At 57.9% G+C, this 11,464-nt stretch overlaps 1 protein-coding gene across 5 annotated transcripts in view; it reads right to left on the bottom strand.

Annotated features, from left to right (window-relative positions):
* The window catches only part of NFIX (nuclear factor I X), a 71,142-nt gene that overhangs the window by 3,845 nt on the left and 55,833 nt on the right, over positions 1-11,464 (bottom strand). For 2 of the 5 annotated variants that reach the window (XM_011382546.2, XM_023524603.1), the window contains 3 exons: positions 10,015-10,190; positions 4,520-4,664; positions 2,302-2,393 (listed from right to left, as the gene is read on the bottom strand). In XM_011382546.2, the coding sequence (XP_011380848.1) occupies positions 2,302-2,393; positions 4,520-4,664; positions 10,015-10,190 (413 nt within the window). The remainder of the gene's footprint in view (positions 1-2,301; positions 2,394-4,519; positions 4,665-10,014; positions 10,191-11,464) is intronic. The other 3 variants (XM_011382543.1, XM_011382544.2, XM_011382545.2) reach the window with 2 other exon arrangements.

Genomic DNA, 11,464 nt, shown 5'->3' with positions numbered 1-11,464 from the left:
CAGACCTGGTGCCCTCTGGGACCCCCTTCCCAAGGAGAGGCTACACAGGAACCCTCTACTTCTGCCCTGGTTGTGAACCTGCCCCTCCTCCTCTTGAGGGAAATGAAGGCCTGTGGACGACCAGGGAGGGGCTACTTGGCCCCTCTGCCCTTGGCTGGCCAGGCCAAGGCCGGAGGCTGGCCCCTCTGGGGTCTTCTGAGCTGCAAGGCAGGGGGACAACCAGCAGTGCTCAGACTAGGGAGACTTCTCAGAGGAGGAAGACTCCAATTCCAGGCCTGGAGTTAGGGAGAAAGGTGGCTCCAGTGGGGTCCCTGCCACCTCCTGACCAGTCCCAGGAATGGGGATCTGCTGCCAGGCACCGAATGGCTTTTATGCTTACCCCTCCCTGCTTCCTGAGCCAGGTCCAAAATTGATTAAAACTAAGTAAAAAGCGCTGCCCAGGGAATGACAAAATTGCTAAAATTTTCTTTTCTTCCCTCATTCTATTGTTCTCTCTCCATCTGGTGCTCCAGAGATCAGCTAAAGTCACTGGTTACTGTGGAAACCACCCCCCACTGTACCCCTGGCGCCCACCCGCTGCAGCCGCCTGCCTGCCCCCGGGCCCGAAGGCTCCCGGCTAGGCTTGTCCAGTTCTGGTCCCCCCACCACCCCTGGACACACCTGCCTGTGCCGGGCCCAGGGCCCGGGGCCCAGGCCCCTTGTGGGAACAACAGGGAGAAAAACTGCTTCCCAAACTTGCTTCAAACTCTGACTTGGCCCCAGTGTCCAAGCAAAGTGAGCAGAGAAAGTGCAGAAGGAAAAGCACATGGAGGCGGAAACCAAGTGAGCTGGGAGGGCTCATGGCCATGGCACCCGAGAGTGAGAGCAAGCAGGGGAACAGAGCTGCGGGCAGCCAGCCGGCAGCGGGAGGGAGGGAGGGCGGGGGGCAATGGAGCCCTGCCGCCTGGTGCCAGCCCAGAGCTGGGAGGGGAGGCCTGCCCGAGGTCCCTTCCTCTGGCACCCCCTCCCGCCCTCTGCCAGCAGGGCTCTCTCGGGCTCCCTGGCACAGAGCAGAGGGGGCTGGCTCCAGCCCCCGCTCGGAGCCATTGTTTTTCTTCTCAACACCCCCAAGTTCAAGTTCATCTGGGTGTTACATCATGTCTGGTTGCTCCTGGAAACCAGACGGGTCAGACGTGACTCTGGGGAAAGGGGGTGGGAAGCTGGAGGGGGCTGAAGTTCTCCTCCCCTCCCCTCCTTGCCACTAGGGAGCTCCGAAGTTTGAAGTTTGACAAAGTTTTTGGCTTTTTTTTTCAAGGGAGGGAAAGGAAAAAGGAAAAAAACAAAACCTCAAACCACACATACAAAACTTCCATCCACCAACTTTCTCTGGACTCAGGCCTCAGAGCAGTGAGGGAGCAGGAGCTGAAAGAGGTGGCCTGTGGCTCTGGGCCGAGGCAGATTTCCCCGGACTGAGGAAGCCTCCAAGGCCCTGGGCTCACAAGGTAATGTTTTTATAAAACGTGCAAAAAGAAGCCCCACACTATAAAAGCTGCCTCCGCCCTGCTCGTGAGGAGGGTCCTCCCTGTGCCCCAAAGGCCCTGGACTCTGCAAGTTATTCCCAGCCTCTTGAGGACAGGCTTGAAAAGGGGATGGAATGTGTGTGTGTGTGTGTGTGTGTGTGTGTGTGTACAGATGCCTGTGCAAAGTGGGGTCCAGGGGCATCCAGCAGGAGGGCTGGGGGTGGTTGGGTATTTCATTGTGAGAACTGGGGCTCCAGAAGATTGGCAGCCCTTCTAACAAGATTCATAGGGACTTGGGGGAGGGGCCTCCAGAGCAGCAATGGGCCCTGCCCTACCCTTGGTGCCAGAGTCTCTGGGCACGTGGCCCACCAAGCCGGCTCTGTCCTTCCTCTACGCCTTGCCCAGCCCACCCAAAGCCAGAGAAGAGGGGAGGGCTGGAGGCCAGGACTTCCCCCAGAGCAGGAAGAGAGCAACAGGGCAGATGCTGTCGTCCTCCTGATGAGGACGACAGCTTCCATCTTTGCTTCCACCAGGCCTGGCCCAGAGCACCTCTAGCCTTGGGTCCTTGGCCGCCTTCCCCAGAGCCAGGGTTGTTGGAGCTAATTATCCAATTAGCTGATTAGCCAGGGGGCCTGGGGGCTGCCTGGGGAGGCAGGCTCAGCTGGGCCTGCAAAAGCCTGGGTCCTCCAGCCCTGCCCCAGCCCTTTCTCCAGGACTGGCCCTAAAGACCCTGGTCTCTTCCCTGACACCAAGATGCCCCAACTCCTGCCTACTCCCTCTGCGACCGCCTCCACGCTCCTACCTGAGACTGCTGTGGGATGTTCAGAAAGTTGCCGTCCCGGGGTCCGATGCTGACAAACCGGTTGGCAGAGGAGGCGCCTGTCGTTGCGAATGCTGTGGGGAGCAGGGGAGAGAGGAAGAGACCCTGTGAGGCCTTGAGGCCCACCTGGGCACTGCCCTTCGGGGCTGCTGAGAGAGGGAGAGACCGGGTTAGACCATGCTGCCCAGGCTTAGGCTGGCAGTGGGAGGGACAGGCCGAAGGGCCCCCTCATCCTCTCACTGGCCTGGAGTACACACTGTTCCCAACCGTAGCACTCCACCTCAGCCAGGTGTCCTCTTTCCTGGCAGGGGTGAGGGAGGGGCCCTGCAGGCTTCAGCTGAGGTCCCATGGCCCCAGTGCTGTCCCCTAACCAGGCACCAGGCAGAGCCAGGAATAGCCCTCCTCCCAAAGCACCCGAAGGGGGTACCTTTGCTTTCCCACTGGCCCTCTCAGGTCTGGAGAGAAGGAAGCCTGGGAGGGTGGGAGCTCTGGCCGACTGGCCCCACCCTGCCTGGGGAAGCCTGTCTCAGCCAGGCCACCTCTCCAACCGGGGCAGCTAACTGGGTGCTGCATCACTTACCACCCTGGGCAGTCCCAAAGACTGGGCCGGTGGCTCCGAGTACTTGAAGGGGCTCAAGGGAGGGCGGGGCCTAGTGGGATGAGGTCGGAGAGGAGCCTAGGAGCTGGCTGCCAGCTCGGGCCCAGGGATGGCAAAGCTCAAACCTGGCAGACATTTTCCTCCTCTGATGGGTCAGGTCCTATGGTCTCCAAGGCCCAAATGCACCAAGGCACAAGAGGAGGAGGAGGCTGGAGGGCCTAGCAGAACCCTGGGGCTTGGGTGCCCAGGGGCAGCTATTCTGGGGCCTGAAGGGACAAATGGGCCAAATACCCCTGAACTCGCCTCGGGAAGAGCTTGGGAAACTCCTAGAGAAAGGAATGGGCCCTGCACCCCAGGAGGGAGGACACCTTCCGAGGGGACAAGGAGGATCACAGGTTGCCTAGGAGGCCCCCACCCCCAGCCCTGTACCAGATACACCCCAGGGACCCCATGCTCATCAGATTCTGTCCAGAAGTGCCCCCAGCCACCCCACAGCCTGGTCTCCTTTTCCCACCCTGCCCGCCTCCAATGACCATGACCATGACTTGATGTCTTATGGCGGATGCAGATGGGAAGATGGCATGAAGAGGATGGGAAGGGGGAAAAGAACTCAAACCATGAGAGAAGGCGAGACAGCGCGAGACGGAGAAAAGTGGTGAGATGGGTCGCCCCGCCCGCCGCGCCCCGGAAGTCCTGGCCTGTGGCCCGCCAGCCCCCGGAGCGCCTGAGGCGCTGCCCCCACCCTGACCGCAGACGGCACACCGCCCACCCTCCACCTCTCGCCCCTCACGTCGTCGGGTCTACCTTGGGCCTCCCAACTCAGATTTTTCTCTCCCTTGGACGAAAGTTGTTATTGGTTTAAAAAAAAAAAAAAAGGAAAAGAAAAAAGAAAAGAGAGAGAAAGAGATGAAGTAAGCCGAGGCCCAGAGCCCTCCCTTGTCCTTGGAACATTCAACCTGGGGAAGGAACTGAGGGAAGGGAGAGGGATGGGAGGAAAAAAAAAAAAAAAAAGAGGAACAACGAGAAACCAAATGTGAGACTGAAGAGGGGGTCAGGGGCTAGCCTGCTGCACCTTAGAGGCCTGAGGGCCCCGAATGGAGAGGAGGGGGACAAGGCAAAAAGGGGATGGTGGTGGCGTCGCCTTGTGGTCACATTTAATTTTCCTGGTGTGGGGGGTACAACGAAACAACAAAAAAATCAAAAAACAAAAAACAAAAAAAAACGAAAAACGAAAAAAAAAACAGCAATCAGGCATGAAGATGGCATGGCTGCGCCTCCCTGTCCCCTCCCACCCCAGCCAGCACCCCGGCCTGTGCCCCACTTGCTCCCCCTCCCGCCCCCCCAGGGGCCTGGGCCAAGGGCCCAGGCTGGGAGCAGCGGGCAGGGGGGCTTGTGGGGTGCTGGCTGGTGCGACTGAGGCCCGGGCGGCCGCGGTTGGGGGGTTCAGCTCTGCTCTCGTCCAGGCGGGAGGCTCCGTGGCACTCCGGGTTGGGGGGGATTTGGTGGTGGGCAGGGGCAGGGGGGTTTTCTTTTTGCAGTGGAGACTGTCTGGACGGGCCGGGGACGCTGGGCGTTGTGGTTTCGGTTTCATCGTCCACTTACAAGGTGATGGAGTCAAGGCGGCGCCGTCTGGGGCAGTGCTGGTGGATTTGGAATCAGGCATAGGAAGGGGCACAGGTCTGGCCACTGGAGGCGGCGGCGGTAGCAAAAATGACCCCGGGACTTTGCCCTGGCCGCTACCGTTGGGCTGCGAACAACATAAATAGAGTGACGCATGAAGGCACATCACACACAGACACACGCTCCCCTGCGCGGCCACGCCGGCTCGCCGCGCTCCGCTCCCGGCGGAAGGTGCAGCACGGGTCCTCTCCTCCGGGGCGCCGGTGCGTGAGGGTGGGAGGCCTCGATTTGGTCTCTCAGGTGTTTCTCTCTTTTTTTTTTTTTTTTGGTGTGTGGTCCTCTTTGGAAGTTGTGGGAGGAGGAAGGGGAGTGTCCGACGGGTGGTTTGTTATTTCTTAGGGAAAGCGTTGTAGGTACCAAGGTGCCACCTAACCACAGAGCAGCTGCATCTGGAACTCACACGCTTCTAAAGACCTCCTGTGGCAGGAAAGATGCGCCAACTGCAACCCTCGTGTCCCCCGAAAACACACACGTACCCCCTCTGTGGACCCCTGGGCTGAGGCCAGAAGACCCAACTGAGAACAGCAGGCCTGCCATTGTCTTCCCCGCATCGTGGCCTGGGGGGGACGCTGGGCACTGGGGGGCCCGCCCTCACCCCAGCAACCTGAGGATGATGGAGTGCTGGCCTATGTGCTACAGAAGAGCCCAGGAGGACAATCCATTGCTGCCACTCCAGCTCCCACGAAGTTCTTCAAGCAACTCCCTCAGAAGCTGGGGACGCCGGGTCGCCACATCCACTCCTTCCTTTATCCCCTCTTGTGCCTCAAACTCATTTCCTCCTCCAGGCCCCATGTGTGCCCTTGCATATATCAGCCTTTGGGCTTCCAGGGATGTAAGTGCCACAGAGGGGCAAAGGTCGCCAGCCCCTTACAGAATCTCCTTGGAGTTCTGGGCACATACCTCCTCCTGCTCTGGGCAGTGTCCCGAAGGACCACCTGCAGCCCAAGCTCAGGGGTCTGGGCCAGAGCTCTTCATCCTCAACTGGCCCCTCTCCCATGGGGCAAAGCTCTGCCCTCCCAGCCAGCCAGGTGTGAGACTTTGGGAGGTTGCTGTGCTCCTCCTCCTGCTGGTGGGTGACCCTTGGGGAGCCTACCCCACTGATGTCTCCAGCCAGCCCATTTTACTGTCATCACTGGTTTTGCCTAGACTATGACAATGAGACTCACGAGGTGTCTCCTCTATGCGACAGCGCGCTCATCGGCTCAGTGCCCTCGGTGCCTGGCTCCGTACCAGGCACTTTACTCACGTTGTGTCCCATCCGCCAGTGAACCTGTAAGGCAGTTCTCACTTGGGAGTAAGTCTGCCCCTGACGGGGCACTGCCATGTCTAGAGACATTTTGCTTGGCACAATTTTGGGGGTGCTACTGGCACCTAATGGCTGGAGGCAGAGGATGATGCTCAACATCCTCCAACAGCCAGGACAAAGGCTCATCAACCCAAACGTCGCCAGTGCTGCGGCTGGGAAACCCTGATGCAAGGGAAGCTCTGTTCTCCCCCTTTCACGACCGGGGAAACTGGAGCTCTGTGCAGTGATGTGGTTTACCCAGTTACCCGGCTGTTACTGGTGAGGCCTGAAGTTCATAGCCATGTCCACCTGACTCCAGGGGTCCTATGGATTCTCTCCAGCAGGCTCATTAACACTCTTCCTCAAAAGACTTCTACCATTCTCTGAAACCTTCTACAGCTGTGACTGCATCCGATGTAAAATATGATCTCCCCGGCTGGGCACTCAAGGCTCCCATGGTGGAGGCCGGACGGGGTCTCCTAGCACTCATGCTCCAATACTCCCTCCCCCCAAATACTTCTCATTGCATACTGACTGGGGCTTCCAAACACAGACTAAGCAGCTAGGCTACACTGCAGACCCTCTGTCTAGGACACCCTTTCCCATACCCTTGTAGGTCTGCTCAGAAAATACCGTCCTCAACATGGAGACCAGCCAGACTCCATGAACCACCATCCATCTCTCTCTGCTCTGTTCTTCCAGGATGCTCTTAACCTTCACTGGGGCCTTTGGAGCAGACTGCCACCCAGGCTCTCCAGCAAGCCATGGAATGTCACCTCTGTGTGGCCCAGACATGCAGCACTCAAGTCCCACGAAGTTGAATCAACTAGTCCACCTTGCTACACTTTAAAACCATAAAGCCCCATGGCTGGCCAGTGCGGGCCACGCCCTTCTGAACTCTGGCTAGTCCACCCACCCTCCTCCACCTCTAATCACCAGCGTAGGTCTGCACTGGCCCTCCAAGTAGTTCCCTTGACTTGATCCTTCCTGCCCACTCAGAAGCCCCTGACAAAAGCAACAGTGGCTGCTTGTCCCTGTCTGTATCCTGGGCTGGAGATCCTTTGTGCCAAAGGTCATTTCGGAAATGGACCCTTCAGTTCCAGGCACAGGCCAGAGGGGTTTCAGCTCTGCAGGAGTGATGCTGAGACGTGACAGGCAGCTGCCGTCCTTCCTTTCCACAGCCTATCTGGTCCCTATCTTGTTTTTCCATCAGGACAGGAAACTGCAGAGATCACAGCCTCACTCCTCCTCTCTAGGCCATCTTGAGCCTGGGCCCCCCGGGGTGCTGGGACACAGGGGCTTTCCAGACAGCCCTTGCTCCCACAGGGCGGCCTCTGCCTCCTTCTAGTCCCCAGAGCTTGTCTCTGCCTAGGAGGATCTAAATTGCTAATCCCACCTGATAAAGCTAATCCCACCCGCTATGGCAGGACATCAAACCTGCTGATTTATAACATTTGGTTTCTAGAAGTAACTTCCAACTAGGCTACAATGTTTCAGCTCTGCTTGGGGCACAAGCTGAGGTTTCTAAAACCTCAAGGTCTTGTGACTTTGTAGCGCCTTAAAACCTTGTGAATTAAGAGCTAGACAAAACCTAGAGGCTGGATAGCGCCTCGCTTTCATCTGACAGATGAAGAAGAGGGTCTGGCCACTCCAGCGTTGGTAGAGGCTGAGCTGGAACCAGGCCTCCTGCCTTCCAGAGCTGTGCTCTCCCATCAGGTCCTGCTCCACCGCATTCACTTGGTGGTCTCTTCTTTCTGCCAGAAACACAGCTGACCAGACACCCTCTTTCTGCTCTCTGCATCTCATCTGACTAGTGTCTCCATTTAGCCTTGGCCTTTCCTGATCTGGTTCTTATCCATCGGGCACTGGGGTCCAAGAACGAGCTATAGGGGGCACCTGGGAACCCTTCTGCAAGTCATCTGTAAAATTCTTGTACGCATATATCTTTCTGCAAAGATAATCTATAACTTCAAATTCTCATGGAAGTTAGTAATTTACTCCTCTAAGCGCTAGATTAGTGGTTCTCAAAGTGGATCCCTTGACCAGAAGCAGCAGCAGCATCTGGGAACTTGGAGAAAAACGTAAATTCTCAGTCCCACCTAGACCTGCTGAATCAGAATCAAGTGAGGCCCAGCCACCTGTGTGTTTGCGAGGCCTCCAGGTGACTCTTGTGCATGCTGAGACTTGAGAACTACTGTTCTGGCAGTGGCCACGGAGCAAATGCAGCCTGGTGTGACTATCCCCTGCCACCAGGTCAGCTGCAGAGCCCGGGCCTCTGGCTCTCTCCTCCACAGTACGGTGCCGCCTCTAGCCTCCTCTCAGAAGCTTGGCCCTCTGGAGCAGGCTCACTGCAGACATCCCGTCCCCTCTTAGGCACAAAAGGCCACAAGAGGAAACCCAGAGAGGCTGCTGCCCAGCCAGGCTAGCCTCCATGTTTAACCAGGGGGGCTGGCTGTTTGTCTCTCCATCTACAGCATTTTGTCCATGGTCTACTTGGAGCAAGCGCCTGCCTTGAGAAGAGAACCTTCTAGGCCAAGTGAAATCCTACTCTTGAACAGCAGAGTCAAGTGAGAGGCTCAGGACCCAGGTGTCAGGACGCCCAGGGGATGGACTGACTCTCTAGGCTAAGCTGATCCACCAGGTTTGTCTCAATGACTCTAAACTCCTGCTGCCTCTGTGGGTGAGAAGTCCTGCAAAGTTAGGTTCCTTGCCTCTCTGATCCATACTCCGGGCCCCAGGCCCCTTGGGGACATGGGCTGGCAGTTCCCATAGACACTGCCGGCATCTCTGGAGGAAGTGCAGCAGTTGTTGGGGGGTCACATTCGCTTTTCCCTGAACGCCCCTAAAAGTGAACAGAGCTTGTCCAGAGAGGCAGGCAAGGCTCTGAGTGTGCTAAGAAGCTGAAGAGCCAGCAAGAGAAATCCTTACAGGGCAAAGGGGAAAAGGAGCCAGAAAGCGGAAGGAGGGAGAGCAGGAGGGAGGGAAGAGGGAATGAAGAGACGCCCTTCAATAATACGCCAGCACTCAGCAAACTCTCACCCTGCTCAGGGCGCCCAGAGGCAGCACTGCTCTCCCTGGGTGTCCTCTGGCGTGGGCTTCTGACTGGCTTCCTCCATTCCGGCCCTTTGAGCCACCTCCCCATTTAACCTATCACAGCGGGCTTCCAAGCTGAACCAGCTCAGCGAGAGGACCTGGGCCTTCTCATAATGCAGCATGCTGCTGAGGCTCCAGAACCTTCTCACAGGTCTAGAGACCACCATGTCCCAATCCAGAGTGGTCTCCCAGAGACTAAGCGAGGACCACCGTCCCACTGGAGGGTTGCCTCCAGCCCGCCACTGTCTCAGATAATTCCTCTGCTGAGAGGCCCCGCATTTCTGCTCATCAGTGACTGGACCCTAAGGCTTGTTGACAGAGAAGGTCAGTGTCCCCCACCCCAACAGAGCTCCGTGGGAAGCTGGTCTCTTTCCAGCTAAGGACGAAGGCTTCACTTCAGAACCAGGAGCAACCTGGGACTCCTTATTGAGAGTCCTGCCAACAGGAGTCTCCATGACAGCCCCCGTGGACCTAGGCCTGTCACCTGTGCCCCTGGGGCACTCTGAGGTCAAGACATTCTTGATCACCATGACTGTGGAGGGGGCGGTGCTGCTGGCTTCCAGTGGGTGAAGGCCAGGGACACTGCCCAGCACTCCACAGGGCCCAGGATCCCACACTCACAGAGAGTGAGTGGCCCAAAATGTCAGTGCCGAGGTCAGGAACCCCTGGTCTAGAACCTACAAAATCCTTGCAGCCCTGAGGTTTAAGAGGAATGTTAGGAGGTAAGGGGTCTGGCCCGGGTTGGACAGCTCATGGGTACACTCCTGCTGGGGAAACAGACCGTGGGGAGGGCAAGGAGCCCAAGTAAGGTGGACTCAGCCGCTGCCACCACCTCTCTGGACCATGATGATGGAGAGGCCCCCGCACGATACACAGACCCCTATCCCAGACCAGAAGACTGAGGTGCTCGCACTACTGGTGCTCTGCTGCTCCAGCCCCAGGTGGGCACCTGGCTCACGAGCCCTCTCCCTATGACCCTGACACAGATGGACAGACGCAGAGATGAGCTGTGGCGGGGCTCCTGGGCCTCTGGACTCACCTGTCCAGTGGCCTGGCCCGAGCCATCTGAGCACACGAACTGCACAAACTCCTTCAGCGAGTCCTGCCCGTGGTGGTGGTGGTAGCGGATGGTCGGGTGCGTGAAGTACGGGCTCGACTGCTGGATAATGGATGTGGAGGGGAAGTGCAGCGCTGACGCCGTGGCCCGAGGGCTCCCTGCGTGCAAGTGGGCAGGAAGAAAAGGGCATCAGCAGATAGAAGAGGAGGGGACCTGCCGGTCAGAGCACTGAGGATCCAGAGAAAAAAGGGAGAATGGGCAGGAGCAGGCCGGGACCAGGGCAAAGAGAGTGAGGCTCTGGCCTCTGGCGCAGAAGTTGAGACAGCACCAAAAAACGCAGTAATCAAGATAAACAGCATTTGAATGCAATATTTTAAAAAATCAAATTGGCAAACTAGGGCCTGCACACCAGCTGCCTGTCTTCATAAATAAAGTTTGATTGGAACCAGGGCCGGGGTTAAGGTGAGGCAAGCGAGGCAGGGTCAAGCGAGTGCGGGGTCCGTCCCGTCTTTTATTTAAAATGTTGATATTTGCTCATTGTTTGTTTTTGCAATAATTTTAATTCTTAAAAGACTGCATTAAAATGTCATTTATCTCGACAGCTAAGATTTGGGGCGCTCTCTAGCATTCTGTGCCCGAGGTGAGTATCTCACTAGCCCCAGCAGGGTCCAGGGCCTGGGTGGGAGCCTGGACGAGGGAGGAGAGGAGGCAGCCACGCCCCGCACCTGCGCAGGCCAGGCCCCCTCAGTGTGCACACGCTCTCCGGCATGTGAGTGGGTGTGCACCTGGTCGCCTCTGCCCAGGCCACATTCTTGTATGCTCAGCCCTATCACACTTGCACATGCATCCTCACACACGCCTCCTCGCACACACGACTCCCACCCCGGCGCAGGCCCCAGCTCTTCCCTGGCCAGTCCTCCCCCTCCCGTCTGTTTCCAATCAGCTCACTCTTGCTGTTTCATTAGGGGGCTGAGGAAACTTGGCTTCTCTCTGGAGTTCATAAAAGCTGAGTGGAGCTGGGCCTCCGCCTCCAGCAGTCCCGGCCTGGGCTCCCTGCCCCCACCTTGAAGCCACCACGCCCTACCTCAGGCTGTCTCTGGGCTCCCAGCCAGGAGGCCCCGAGGAGGAAGCTGGAGGGTAAACCTTGCTGTTCTCTGTCCTATAGAAGGGCCCAGGAGATGGCGGGCGGACACAGGGCAGTGTCCAAAAAAAAATCCAGACCTCTTTCTGCCAGATGGATGCCGAGGGCGGGAAGAAGCAAGTGAGGGAGCAGGGAGGCTGAGGATGCAGCTCCCACAACTTCCTGCCTGCCATCCCCTCAGGCACATCGACATGTTCTCCCCGCCAAGCACCGTCTCTTGTGACTGAAGCAAGAGAGCCCCCAAGTCGGTGGCCAGCTCCGTTTGCTACAGAGCAGCACAGCTGCCACCGG

Source organism: Pteropus vampyrus, unplaced genomic scaffold, assembly GCF_000151845.1.
Source record: "Pteropus vampyrus isolate Shadow unplaced genomic scaffold, Pvam_2.0 Scaffold482, whole genome shotgun sequence".
NCBI lineage: Eukaryota > Metazoa > Chordata > Mammalia > Chiroptera > Pteropodidae > Pteropus > Pteropus vampyrus.
This window is presented reverse-complemented; position numbering and strand designations above follow the sequence as displayed.